This window comes from Plutella xylostella, chromosome Z, assembly GCF_932276165.1.
Source record: "Plutella xylostella chromosome Z, ilPluXylo3.1, whole genome shotgun sequence".
NCBI lineage: Eukaryota > Metazoa > Arthropoda > Insecta > Lepidoptera > Plutellidae > Plutella > Plutella xylostella.
In genome coordinates, this window is record NC_064012.1 from 1,471,536 (window position 1) to 1,486,711 (window position 15,176).

A 15,176-nucleotide genomic window follows, 5' to 3' on the forward strand; every position below is an offset into this window, starting at 1 on the left:
CATCCCTGTGACCACTCTTATCATCAGACATATCTGTCTACCCATGTAAGTTATGCAAAAGCGATTGAAGTGAGGTACAGAAACAATAAAGCCAGGGTATCAATAGCAGAAATCTATATCGTTAGTTAAATCTGTAATATTTTGAATCTTTCAGAATATACATACTAGAACACTTTAGACAATTTCTTTCCTGCAGCTTATAATATGACACAGTCTCCCTATTATTCTACTTAACGGTGGCGTTTTATTTACCCACCATAAAACTCAATTGAGTTAGCTATTACTCAACTAACTGAGAATCGAACTCAGTCGCTGAAACTGAAACCAATCCACTATACTAGAGTAAACATAACTGCCAGTAGCAATTACATCGTTCATATGATCTAGCAATGAAACTTCCATTTAATCATCTGAATCAAAATTCATAGAATCAAAAACGATGCTCACACGGTTATTGTGCTGTCCTGGGGTCAGTGTACAGTTACCGGTTTTAAAAAAGGGATCAAAAACTGACCCCAAGAAGTATAGGCCTATTTCGCTACTACCAACCTTATCAAAGATTTATGAAAAACTTCTGAAAAGCAGACTGACTGTTCATCTTAACTTGAACAAAGTATTAAATGACAGACAATTTGGCTACCAAAAAGGTGTAGGTACAAGTGATGCCATTGACTCTCTAGTAGATGACATCGTCAAAAAACTCAATGACAAGAAAAAGGTTGTTGGCCTATTCCTTGATCTGAGTGCCGCTTTTGACACAGTGGATCACACAATATTGCTCGACAAACTAGATCACTATGGAGTTAGAGGACAAGCTCTTGAGATATTTAAAAGTTACCTTCAAAACAGATATCAATTTGTTGAAATAAAATTTGAAGAAACTGGGGAGGAAAAGGTATTTAAATCAAACATGAGTAAGGTGACAAGAGGTGTTCCACAAGGATCAATTCTGGGACCACTCTTTTTTATAACTTTCACAAACGATCTGATAACCTACATACACAACAATATACCAAATATAGAACTGGTGGTATTTGCGGATGACACTAATGCTGTTCTATATGCTGACGATATTGAAACCCTAAACCAAAACGTTACTGCTGCTCTAAATGCGTTCAAGATGTGGTTTAGTTGCAATAAACTCCATCTTAACCCAAGTAAGACTAGTGCTATGCTCTTTAGAAACACCGCTAGGAATGAAGACACCCTTAATATTCATTTTGACGGAGATCAGATAGGTTTAGTGGAGACAGTTAGGTTCTTAGGTATAAATATAGATTCGTTTTTAAACTGGAAGCAGGAACTTACCGCAATAGAGGGTTCAATCAGCTCGGCATGCTATGCTCTCAGAACTTTAAGAGACGAGCTGACTTTGGAAAACCTTAAAATGGTATATTACGCATTAGTTGAATCCAGGTTGAGGTACAGCATCATGTTTTGGGGTCAGAGTCATGACTACAACATGAAAAAAGCATTTACAATCCAGAAACGGGCCATCCGTACAATGGTTCGGATTCCACCCTGGGACTCGTGTAGGGAACACTTTGTGAGGTTAGGAATATTAACTGCCCCTTCCTTGTATATTTTTGTACTACTCACAAAGTTATCAAAAAATCTACCCAGATACGAATCAGCAGATCTTAAGGAAGCGCGAAATAAAACAAGGAGGAGAGATATTCGCATTAATTCTCTGAGCGCCAGACTCAAAATTGCGGAACATAGTGCGCGATATCAGGCTGTGGGTTCTACCTTTTTTGGCATAAGATTTATTTGCCTAATCTCGCATTGCATAGTAACGTTTGGTCAAAGTCTCGTTACGCCGAAAATCGTATGGCATAAATCTCGTTTAGTAAAAAGCATAATTCGCATAACATTGTTTAGCCTAATAATGGTATGGCCAAATCTTGAATAGCCTAATAATGCTATGGCATAGGTTTGTTAGGTTTATACAAAGTAATAATATTCATTTGGCTTTAACTTTGACGGAGCGTCTCCCTACACAGCGCAAACTGGTGCCTTGTATTGTTTCCGCTGTTTTGAAAACGCTCCGCTCCGCTTCGCTGCGCTCCGCTTTGGTTTTTATGAACATGTGCACCTAACACGCTCCTCCTAGCTTTGCTCGTCGTCGCACCTATTTTTAGGTTTCGATCTCATGGGGTTTGTAATAATTATATTGGTCGTTAACTTTCGATTTTTTGATCATACAATATCGTGTTTTTCGGGATGTAGGAGAAAAATACCACAATGTGTACATTTACTACATACTTAATATATTATTTATTAAGATAACATTACGAGAATCAAGATTATACATAGGTATAGACGAACATAAATTTGAGCAAACGAAACTTAGGTGTTTAAAGATTGTGCCTAAAGAGTTTTAGACGAAACGAGCCTTATGCCACATAAGTCTTGGCAAAGTGATGGTTCGACCAAAAAAGTTTAGACCATACGAGTTATGCGAAATGAGTTTTGGTCAATAAAGATTATGCGAGATGAGCGGAACCCCAGGCTGTGTTCTTATACAATAAACTACCAATTGACTTGAAACAAATTGACAAAATAACTTTATTTAAGAATTCTTTACGTGCCTTCTTGTTGGAAAAGTGCTTCTACTCAGTTGACGAATTTATTAACTTGCATGTGCATGACCTATTTTAAATTGTTTTTTTTTTTTAATTTGTATTATTTTAGTATTTTGTTTTGTATTGCATTATTATAATCATTGTGTAATTTTATTGTGTGACATTCAAATACAATGTATTATTGTGAAAGAATAAATGAAATGAAATGAATGAAATGTGATGCAAGCTGCACGTGTGTATCCATCCAGTGCAGGGTCGGCTGCCGGCGCGGCCTGGGCGAGCCACGTGTCTCGACGTGCCACGCTTGGACCACACAACAGGCTTGTGCGCAGGCTGCTGGCTGCTCGGTCCCGGCGCGCTGCTCATCGCTTGCGGGGCTGCCCTATTATGGCTTATGACCCAAGTCACTGCAACTGTAACACTTTAAAGGATGTTGAATGAATAGTTTTACACTTTTCGGGTCTGGGGATTCACTGTTATTTTGTACACTGTATGATTTCCGCTTTAAATAAGAAAAACCTTCGAGTCTAAGCTAATGACGTGACTGCATTCCATTTGTAAAAGCAAGGCGTTGAAGCCTGGGGTCAAATTGCACTATGTGGGCAAGCACAATGGAAACTGCTACATTATTTAATTTTGTTCCACACTGATGTTATTTAATTTTCTCATTAGGGAACTGATTAATTGACTGGCATAGCTAGATAGGCATTCATTCTTCTCAGGTTTACTGATTAGCAAATTAATCACGGAAGCTGCCGTTATTTCCACACAAGCAAAGCTACCATTGACACCACTTTAAACTGGGGCCAAGTAATATCATGAAACGATACTTGCAAAATCCAAGTGAATGCCTTGAGTGCTCAGCTAAGAGCGAGCACGAGCTCTCCTCCCCGCAGGCCCTGCAGCGGCTGCTCGGCGAGGCGCGCGGCACACGGCTCGGCGCACGGCACTCGGCGCGGCGCGCGGCACATGGCTCGGCGCACGGCACTCGGCGCGGCGCGCGGCACACGGCTCGGCCGCGGCGCACCACGAGCGCGCGTTCAGCTCCACCACGTCGGTTTGAACCTCGGCAGGGTTACGCCAACACGAGACGTAGGCGACTTAAGCGACTCGTTCATGGCTGCCATACCTCAATTTCGAATTACAAAAAGTAACCGCCATCTTGAGGCGTTGTCTTCACCGCCGTTATGTGTCCCATTTACTCGCTTGGATCCCACTCCTGATAACGAAGCAGGAGGGGGCCCGAGCGTTCGTTATCATCATCATCAGACATGGCACGTGGTATACGAGTAGGTGGACACATAAAACACAGCGGTAGTTCACAACTAAGATTTAATCAAAATCACAATTAACAAAACATCAAAGTGAAATCAACTTAACGGCACAGATCAACTAAACTAACACTTCACATGTACAGCACTTCACAAATACCACTCTTTCCAAGAAACGCACGATCAGTTCCCAACACGTCTACTCGGTAGCTTGCCTCCAGCACAAAGTGAGTGACCCACCGTCCCGGTCTTCATGAGGTAAACGGTTGGACTCTGACAAAGCGAGCCAACGGCACACTTCGCGTCTCTTCCGGTGTGATGTCGGTAAAGCAGGTCGTTTCCACGATTACTAGGTATCATGACATGAACAATCTAACATCTAGTACAATGACATTCGCAGCAACTAGATATCATGACAGTTTCACGAAATCCGCCACAACGGTATCATGACGGTACCATGACATCGACCACAGTATCATGACATCTCCGACATATATTTACTGATGTGTAGCACATGACTACAGTATATCCTGGTATAAATGTTATTATTATGAGGCATGGGAGAACCAAGATATAGGTGCTGAATGATCAAATCTTTGTACTGACTAGATGTTTCCCTCATACTAAGTTTTTTTTTAAACGTGATTTAGATTTTCTCAAATATTTTTCCCTCAATTGGAACACTCTTATCAATCATAGAGTTGCTGGCTTAACGTCGGGCCGCCGCTACGCCGCTCCGAGCCTACGCTTTCAACCTACTTGCGTTACGCCGCTCCTCGCTTATGAAGTACTTTCGTTATGCCGCGCGTAACATTTTCAAGTTAAGGGGATGCCCTCCTATAAACATTAAATTTTTTTACTAATATTAGATACATAGATAGATAGAATATTCTTCGTTTGTACACACACATATGAAACATAACTTAACATATGTACAAAACTGGCAGTCTTATCGCTTGTCGCGAATGCATAATAGCATTGCGATTAAAATCGTAGGGTTCACATAACTACAAATGTAAATAAAGTATTTAGTAGGTAGGTATATAATTATTTTCTTACCTTCCAATGAACATGTCTGGCTCTATCTGCTTCGCATACCTATATCAAATCTTACATACATAAAATCATTTCTTAAGAGGTTCGAATGTAGAACCTTATCTTTCTGGTGGGACCTCTGTGTCCCGGTAATGGCCTCCAAACCACCCCTTTCTGAGCCATTCCTCTGCCACCTAGTTCTCAGGTTTCTATAATAACATAGTCATAATGATAAGAACTCACCGATGTTATCGTCCTTATACGGCTTGTAACTCACCACATCTCCTCCAAGAACCTCTTCTTTTTCTTTTCTTTCACCAGTAACAATCACCATTTTTTCCCTCCTATAACTCCTCTCTATTTATTTTTCTTAAACAGTGTTACCAACCTTACCAACTACTTATCCCTCACGTTTCGTTTCTGCAAACTTATTTTAACTGGAATCGCGTTTCGCGACACTCCCAAAAGGACAGGGAAGAAACTATTATGTATTGTTATTGTTTAAAAAAGGTTTGATTATATTAAAATAGTTAATATTATTATTAGTAAGTTATTGAAATAAATTATTTATCTTTGACTAAATTCTTATTAATTTATTACCTACCTAAAGTTAATGAAAGGCCAAGAAATGTAATTCAATAACAACAAAAACATAGAATCATACGTGACATTTATTGATCAAGAATAAGAAAGTATACTATTCAATTACCTATTATATACTTCTAATTATACTTAAAGTATACGATACATCGTTACCTTTAAATAACTATAGTTGAATACAATTCACACATATTAAATTTATTAATTCCTTGGTCCATTGAGCAATCTTTTCTTTAGCTCGTCTTGCGGCGGCACGACTATTACTTCTCTGATCAGTAGTAGGCTCTACTGTTTCTATTTCGGTGGGCATGTCAACGCTTCTCCCTTCCATCTCTGTTTCTTGAGTAGTTTTCAATGTTTCTGTTTCTTCCCTACAGTCTGATTCTGTCCTAGTAGATACATGTTCCTTTTCTATGTGTTCATGTTCTTCTATCTCCAATGGGAAAAGATGGGCAATGGATCTTATATATTCCTTGTCACCAACCTTAACTGTTGCTACTCTCACTTCATTGTCTCTTCCTCTATGAAGCAATATTATTTTACCTATCTTCCAAGTAGAACGGTTGTTGTTATCACCTTTGATCTGTACGACATCCCCAACCTTAGGTTTGGACTGGCTGACCACTCTGGGCTGTTTATGTCGTATTTGTGTTCTTTCCTTCAAAGCATTAAGATATTGGTTGATGAACATTCTTCTGAATTCATCTACAAGTTTGTGGCTTCTCTTCCATCCCTTTATTAGTAGTTCCTTTGTAATAGTATCTTCTCTGGATTCATATGGTACTTCAGAAGTTTGCATCAAACAGTCATTCATTCGAAGGAAGTCCAGGGGTTTCAATATATGTTCATGTTCAGCCCCAACATAGATCAACGGTCTTGTGTTAAGTACCAACTCAATTTCTTTCACAATAGTTGACAGTTCGTTGTCTCTCAGCAAACGGGTATCTAACGATCTCTTCATACAATGTTTAACCAAGCCAACTAAGCGTTCATAGAAGCCACCACGCCAAGGTGCTAGTTCTGGGATGAACTTCCACTGTAAGTTGTTGTCAATACAGTATGGTCCAGCCATGACTTCTGCTGTAAGCTTGAACTGAGCTGCATTGTCAGATATTATGAGACGTGGTAATCCTCGTTCTGCTATGAACCTTCTGAGTGCCAAGGTACACTGTTCCGCTGTAAGATCCTTCACTATTTCAAGATGAATTGCTCTCACAGCTAAACAGGTGTATAGGCATATCCATCTCTTTTCTGTTTGTCCTTTATCCGTGGTAACTAGAAGAGGTCCAAGATAGTCCAGGGCGATGAATGAAAACGCTGAAGTGAAGTTTACTCTTTCTTCTGGTAAGTCAGGCATCTGAGGTAGTCTGTAAGGACCTCCACCATATTTCCTGCACTGTAAACATCTCTTCAGTGCTTTTTGCACTTTACATCTCCCTTGTGGGATCCAATACTTTTCACGAATTAAAGAAAGAGTATGTGTTACTCCAACGTGATAGTTGTCCTTATGAATATTGGATATGATTTCTTCTGTCAGACTGGAATCTTTCGGTAGGAGGATGGGATATTTGCGGTCATAAGGCAGGTCAGTTAAGACTATCCTTCCTCTGCATCGGAGTAAGCCATTTTCATCTTTGAATACACCAAGGCTACGACTTAAATCAGTACTTTTTCCTGCACATTCCTGTGGGTAGTGTAATTTCTGTTCTCTCTTGATTTTAGCAGTAATATTGGTAATCGTTTCTTCACTTTGTTGCAATTGCAATGATTCTGGGTTTACATTTGCTTCATTTAACGTAGGTCCATCTTCATTTTCAGTAGACTCATTTTCAGGATATCCTTCTGACTGGGTCAGACCCTCCAAAGCACACAGGTTTTGTGTCATTGCCCAGTTATTCTTGTATTCTCTTTCATTCTTCAAAAATTGGGGTCCTTCAAACCATAGTTCTCTTTTTGCAGGTGTAAAGTCTGCAACTCTGGTTGCAATATCTGCTGGATTATCCGCTGATTTCACATACAAAACTTGCGTGTCTTGTTTATTTATTTCAGTAACTCTTCTTGAGATAAAGGGAGGCAATAGCTTTTCTGAGCGTAACCAGCTTATAACAACTTGACTATCAGTCCAAAGGTATTGTTTAGATATCGGTACTTCAGAGTGTTGTCTCACATATCTTAAAAGTCTGCTGCCAATAAGAGTACCCAATAGTTCCAACCTCGGAATTTGTAGATTATCTTGGTCTTTGAGTGGAGTCAGTTTTGACTTGGACATAAGCAGTCTTACTATCACTTTATCCTGTGATTCTGTTTTGATGTAGACAGCTGCCGCGTAGGCATCCTTGGATGCATCCGTAAAACAGTGTAACTCATGTACTGCTTTATCTTGCGTAGCGCCTATGTATCTTGGAATCTCAATATCTTGAGTTTGGTATAGACTGCTTGCAATCCTATTCCACTCGTCTCTTAAGTCTTCTGGCAGTTTGGTGTCCCATTTAAGTTTTAATTTCCAAAGTCTCTGTAGATATTCCTTAGCTGGTAAAAGAAGAGGACTGCTAAATCCACAAGGATCGTAGATTGAGGCTATTTCTTGAAGAACATACCTTTTAGTCATATCTCTATCACAGTTACTTATCTGTGTTTTAAGCTTTAATGTATCTTCTAGTGTGTCCCACACAAGTCCTAACACCTTTGTGACTTCTTTGCCTTCAAGTAGATGTTCAGGTATTTCTTTTAGAAATTCTTTGTTATTTGAGTTCCATTGTCTCACGTTCATCGAGATTGTTTGAAGGGAAGCATGTATTTTTTGATACAATCCTGTAGCTTCATCTTGTTGTTTCGCTCCTAGTACAAGATTATCAACATATATCTTTTCTGCTACGTTCTTAAGTGTTTCATCTCCACATTTCAGAAAATGACTCTTTATTGTTGCATTTAGTAGGAATGGACTGGATACTATTCCAAAGGGAACTCGACAAAATCGGTAGCATTGTAAGTTGTCTTCTGTTACTTCTTTTGTAGTATCTTTTACCCACAGGAATCTAGTGACGTCACGATCTTCGTTCTGAAGTCCTAGTTGTAGGAAGGCCTTCTCAATGTCTGCCAGGATTCCTATTTCATGTTGACGAAACCTCAAGATAAGTCCAGTTAAGTCTTCAAGCATCAATGGTCCTTTGTACATACATTCGTTCAGGCTAGATTGTGTACTTTTAGACTTAGCTGATGCATCATAGACAATTCTCAGTTGAGTAGAGCTATCTTTCTTGACCACGCAGTGATGTGATAAGTAATGTATTGGATGTTGCACATTTTCAAAAGCATTCTTCACCTTTTCTATCACTCCAGATGACTCCTGTTCTTGAATGGTGTCATCATAAATGGCTAAAGTATTCTTATCCAAGCTTCTTAATAGGCTGGTCAGTCTTCCTACAGCTAGACCATAGTTTGATGGTAGGTTTGGTGGATACTGGACCCACGGCCATTTGACATGATATCTGTTCTCTTCAAACGTAACTGTACTGTTGAAATTTCTTAAAGCTTCTTCTTCATTTGTAGTCTTTGGAGAATCTCTAATACCGATGGATTCCAACTCCCAAAGTTGTTTAATCTCTCCTTCCTTGATAGGTAAGTCCGGCTGAACAAAACCAAAGTTATCTGGCAGGTTAGTTTGCATGAACGTTGCTACACTAAGAACATGTTCTTGATGAAAGGGAGATCTGCCACTGAAGACCCAACCGAAATCTGTTTCAATTAAATAAAGGTTTTCTTCAATGCTAAGTTTTCCATTTTTGATGAATGTGAAGTAATAGTCGTTGCCAATGAGAAGATTTATCTCACCGCCCATGGATCCATCATCTGAAGGAATTATTTCTTGACCAAATTGGTACTGTCTGAAATCAAAACATGATACCTGTTGAGTTATAAAGTTTACAACATTAACTATTACATATCTTGAGTGGCCGGAGTCACAAACTAATTCTATCTTAACTCTAGGACTCTCTAGCTTCTTAGGTTGTTCCAGACCAAAGGTGTAAATCATTAAGTGATCTGTTTCAATGATTTCTGGCATTATAATCTTAGTTAGGTTTTTAGTGATGTACGACCTTTGGCTACCAGAATCTAGTAAAATTCTACATTTATGTAAAGTACCATCTTTACTTCTTACTTGAGCTATAGCAGTCTGTAGTACAGTACCTTTATTCTTCTCGCTGCGAGTCTGCAGTGTTGTACTTTTCTGGGCCATATTGCACAGTGCTCTATTATGTTTTCCGATTTCACCACAGTAGAAGCATCTTCTTTTTTCTTTGCAATCTCTTGCTGTGTGATCCTTTTTAAAGCAAACAAAACAACGTCCAATTATCTTCTTTTTCCTGTCTTCTACTGACACCACTTGCTTACAGTTGTCATTAAAATGTTCTCCATCACAGAAGATACAAGGTAGGCTTCTCTTCTTTCTCTTTGCAGGTGTGACTTTGGGTGTAGGGAATTTCCTCTTCACTGGATATTGTCTCTTCTCAGTAGTGTTTGTAAATGATAGTGTACTCAGCAAAGGTTTTGTTGTAGTGACACGAGCAGTAATCTGTTGTTCCAATAATTTTCTTATAGTATCAACACTTTGTTCTTCTACTTTTACTTTCATTTTCAATTCATAGATAATATCTTCAGGGTACTTGTTTAATATAATTCTTCTTAAATTATTGTGGTTAGTATCTTCTCCCAAAGCTTTTAAAATCCTGAGGTGTTTCTCTATTTCATTAAATACATTCATGCATTCATTTGGTGAATGAGCACTTTTGAGGTTAAGAAGCGCTTCATAATGAGCATCAATGACCATCCCAGGCTTACCAAAACGATCTTTTAATATATCGACTGCAATCTCATAGTTTTCATGAGTTATGTCTAAGCCTTCAATGGCCGCTAATGCCTCTTGGTCCAGGGATGCCATCAAATAACTGAACTTGTCAGCTTTGGTAAGTTTTTGGGTATCTACGCTGGATTTAAAACGGTCCCAGAATTCATTCCACTTCAGAGTGTCTCCATTGAAACGTGGTAACTCTAATTTTGGTAGTTTGGATGTCAATTGATCAACGTGTTGTACTGGTGGGTCACCATTGTTTTTGTTATCGAGGAGCTTTGCTTCTATTTGTATTTCTGTGTAAGTTCTGGATTCTTCTACTGTCAACTTATCCATATAAATATGGGTCTCCTTCATAAAAAGTTCATTGAGCAACTTGAGGTTGTAATAATCCACTGGTTCAGTCTCTCCTTTTTTTATTTTAGTAAGAATAGTCTCTACCTTACCTTTGACTATCTCTATTCGAGTTTTCCATGCTTCCGTCATCTTTGAGCCAATTTTTACCATCGGCAACTTGTCCTTGACAGTGCTGAAGTGTCACGACAGTAGCCTCTGTCTTCTCTGTCCTGGATACAAACAGGATCAGCCTGAAAGGTGATTGATAATGATCGAGTAAGTTCTCATAAAGATAGCACATTTATCTAGCCTTAAATGTTTTCATTCCAACAATTTGTGTCTCAAGTTTGTTGTTATAACTTTAAGTTACAACATGGATGTGATTACTGTTACTGTTCAATGAGGTATACATCGACAACATCCAAATGAAATTCTAAAAGGAAAAAAGGCATGTACAAATTTGAGATAACCCACTAAACCTTTCAAATTTTATCATCATCACAGACCTCTTGAGTTGCGTACATGCTGTGTAGGTATCATCTAAATTCAAAATAGGAATCGCTAAAATCATTTTGTGGACAATGGCTACCATGTTCGATTATTGTCAGGAATAACTTAAAATCCACTCACCGATCGTATGTCCACAGCCAATAACAATAACGTAATTCACAAATACACTTTAAACGCATTGAAACATGGAAATGGCCTTCCTGACGTTTAAATTTATTGATTTTATCGATAAAACGAAGACGCTCATACGCCATTGATCAAGTTGAGTTTGAGAAAAAAGTTTGTTTTGTAAGGTTGGTAATGGTAAAACTTTTTCAATAGTGATGTACCACAAAATGTTCATAATCGAAAATTGATTTGAATCGAAATCTATTGTTTTGAGATTCATTATTCTGGTGATGGTCCTTGGTAAATTTTCTATCTTGGATTAATATCTCTAAAATATTAATACCGGTCGGTAGTTACAATAAACCGAATTCTTACTCTGACATGACCACATTCTAAGGCTGTCTTCTCTGTTATTCTTTAGGATTCTACTCTACTCAGTTCATACTCTAAATAAACAGAGTGTAGAAACCTCTTGCATGCAAGTTAAATATACATATTTATTCTTTCTAATAGTTGTCAGATAACATGCACTTAACATTTTCTTCAAGTGAATGTTATAATCTGACTGCTCTCTTCTCTCTTTTGTGTTTGGCCTGACAACTAAACAGTCGTCTCTAGGTGAAGTAAGTATGTAACACAAAAAAAACAAAGTTTCGAAACCAACTCTATTTATTTAGTTTGTAAAATTGACGTTCATCAGAAAAATATATATTTATACGATGAATAAAAACATTTTGACTTTGACTTATTTGCCTTTTACAACTCAATATCTTAATCATAATCGAATCGTTACTGAAAAATAGTAGGAACAACTCTATTCCTCGCTTCTCTGTTTCGTAGATGGATCAGGCGGAACCGGATACAATGCGAACAGTTTGTAAAAATAAACTGTGTACTCGATGGTCTATGGTATATATATACCGTACCTAAGCTGTTTAGGAATCAAAATTACAAATCATTCACGCTTTACAAAAAAGTACAAAGCTTATGAGAAAATCCCAGCATCTCCACCATGTCGCGAATGCATAATAGCATTGCGATTAAAATCGTAGGGTTCACATAACTACAAATGTAAATAAAGTATTTAGTAGGTAGGTATATAATTATTTTCTTACCTTCCAATGAACATGTCTGGCTCTATCTGCTTCGCATACCTATATCAAATCTTACATACATAAAATCATTTCTTAAGAGGTTCGAATGTAGAACCTTATCTTTCTGGTGGGACCTCTGTGTCCCGGTAATGGCCTCCAAACCACCCCTTTCTGAGCCATTCCTCTGCCACCTAGTTCTCAGGTTTCTATAATAACATAGTCATAATGATAAGAACTCACCGATGTTATCGTCCTTATACGGCTTGTAACTCACCACATCTCCTCCAAGAACCTCTTCTTTTTCTTTTCTTTCACCAGTAACAATCACCATTTTTTCCCTCCTATAACTCCTCTCTATTTATTTTTCTTAAACAGTGTTACCAACCTTACCAACTACTTATCCCTCACGTTTCGTTTCTGCAAACTTATTTTAACTGGAATCGCGTTTCGCGACATCGCTTAAAGCGATTTTTCAAGAAAACCATAGGGATGAAAGATATTTATGATCAAAGAAGTGTACTAAATAATCAATAAATAAATGATACAGGTATACATGACATAATAATATATACTGATATGATTTAGTATAGCTACAATTTTGAAATGTACTTCAATATTGTAACTTTTTCATTACTTGTATGTATTTAAAAAAATCACGTATATACTATGCATATAATGCACAAGTTCATAGATATTTACAGGTAGATTTAAATTTCCAACTGTCTATTTATAAGTATTTTTTACAAAAATATACCTCTGCCCTCATACAAAAACATACCTAAAACAACTCCCCCTAAACAACTCTCCAAAACACCTTACGATTGCTGAGATATTTACAGATTTAAATTTACAAATTAATTGTCTACCAGTATATTTCACAAAAATATACCTCTGACCTCATACAAAAACATACTAAAAACAACTCCCCAAAACACCTTACGATTGCCGAGATGTTTACAGATTTAAATTTCCAAATTAAAATGTCTACCAGTATTTTTCACAAAAATATACCTCTGCCCTCATACAAAAACATACCTAAAACAACTGCCCAAAACACCTTACGATTGCTGAGATATTTACAGATTTAAATTTACAAATTAATTGTGTACCAGTATATTTCACAAAAATATACCTCTGACCTCATACAAAAACATACCAAAAACAACTCCCCCTAAATAACTCCCCAAAACACCTTACGATTGCCGAGATATTTTCAGATTTAAATTTCCAAATCAAAATGTCTACCAGTATTTTTCACAAAAATATACCTCTGCCCTCATACAAAAACATATCTAAAACAACTCCCCCTAAACAACTCCCCAAAGCACCTTACGATTGCCGAGATATTTACAGATTTAAATTTCCAAATCTTAAATTGTCTACCAGTATTTTTCACAAAAATATACCTCTGCCCTCATACAAAAACATACCTAAAACAACTCCCCCTAAACAACTCTCCAAAACACCTTACGATTGCTGAGATATTTACAGATTTAAATTTACAAATTAATTGTCTACCAGTATATTTCACAAAAATATACCTCTGACCTCATACAAAAACATACCAAAAACAACTCCCCAAAACACCTTACGATTGCCGAGATGTTTACAGATTTAAATTTCCAAATTAAAATGTCTACCAGTATTTTTCACAAAAATATACCTCTGCCCTCATACAAAAACATACCTAAAACAGTTGCCCAAAACACCTTACGATTGCTGAGATATTTACAGATTTAAATTTACAAATTAATTGTGTACCAGTATTTTTCACAAAAATATACCTCTGCCCTCATACAAAAACATATCTAAAACAACTCCCCCTAAACAACTCCCCAAAGCACCTTACGATTGCCGAGATATTTACAGATTTAAATTTCCAAATCTTAAATTGTCTACCAGTATTTTCAACAAAAATATACCTCTGCCCTCATACAAAAACATACCTAAAACAACTCCCCCTAAACAACTCTCCAAAACACCTTACGATTGCTGAGATATTTACAGATTTAAATTTACAAATTAATTGTCTACCAGTATATTTCACAAAAATATACCTCTGACCTCATACAAAAACATACCAAAAACAACTCCCCAAAACACCTTACGATTGCCGAGATGTTTACAGATTTAAATTTCCAAATTAAAATGTCTACCAGTATTTTTCACAAAAATATACCTCTGCCCTCATACAAAAACATACCTAAAACAGTTGCCCAAAACACCTTACGATTGCTGAGATATTTACAGATTTAAATTTACAAATTAATTGTGTACCAGTATATTTCACAAAAATATACCTCTGCTCTCATACAAAAATATACCTAAAACAACTCCCCAAAACACCTTACACTTTTTTTTTATATATAAAGATTTTTCCCAAAATAGTTGTCTATGAAAAAATGCAGTAGATAGAGCAATACAACATAGGTATATGAAATGTACTTACATATACAGTGCCACAAACTTATCTGTTCCGGTGACAGCTCACGTAAATGTGTAATATTTCTTGATTCTATAAGATTTTAAGTTTTCCCGTAATGGTAATTTACCCTTGCGGTTTTAATAAACCCATCTAATCTATATCAATATACAATTCATTAGTAAGTAATGAGATATGGATCAATTTAGTTCGCTCTCACCGGAACAGATAAGTTTGTGGCACTATACGTATCTATACCTAACCTATATACTATATAAATCATATTATACTATATGTATGTATCTAATACAATAGATATATTAAACATAATGTATAATACTACGTATATAATATAATACAATATTT

The 15,176-nt window shown here is 37.0% G+C and overlaps 1 protein-coding gene and 1 long non-coding RNA gene across 3 annotated transcripts; both read right to left on the minus strand.

The window, feature by feature from the left end:
- Positions 1-5,544: 5,544 nt before the first annotated feature.
- LOC125488477 lies at positions 5,545-11,895 on the minus strand. Of its 2 annotated transcripts, none has more exons than XM_038111319.2 (2): positions 11,307-11,895; positions 5,545-10,927 (listed from the first exon to the last, which is right to left on the minus strand). In XM_038111319.2, the coding sequence occupies exon 2, from the start codon at positions 10,845-10,847 to the stop codon at positions 5,658-5,660; it is 5,190 nt and encodes a 1,729-aa protein (XP_037967247.2). In that variant the 5' UTR covers positions 10,848-10,927; positions 11,307-11,895; the 3' UTR covers positions 5,545-5,657. The 2 variants fall into 2 exon arrangements, with proteins under 2 accessions (XP_037967247.2, XP_037967248.2); XM_038111320.2 differs by lacking the exon at positions 11,307-11,895 and having other exon boundaries at positions 5,545-9,375; positions 9,680-9,813.
- Positions 11,896-13,577: 1,682 nt separating this feature from the next.
- On the minus strand, positions 13,578-14,844 carry LOC125491237. The gene is made up of 3 exons (XR_007268202.1): positions 14,713-14,844; positions 14,335-14,591; positions 13,578-14,075 (listed from the first exon to the last, which is right to left on the minus strand). It is a non-coding gene; the product is annotated as an uncharacterized LOC125491237 (long non-coding RNA).
- Positions 14,845-15,176: the final 332 nt, after the last annotated feature.

Excerpts from the sequence above, each read along its gene's own strand:
- LOC125488477 (XM_038111319.2), bottom strand. The coding sequence starts at position 10,847 with ATGGTAAAAATTGGCTCAAAGATGACGGAAGCATGGAAAACTCGAATA.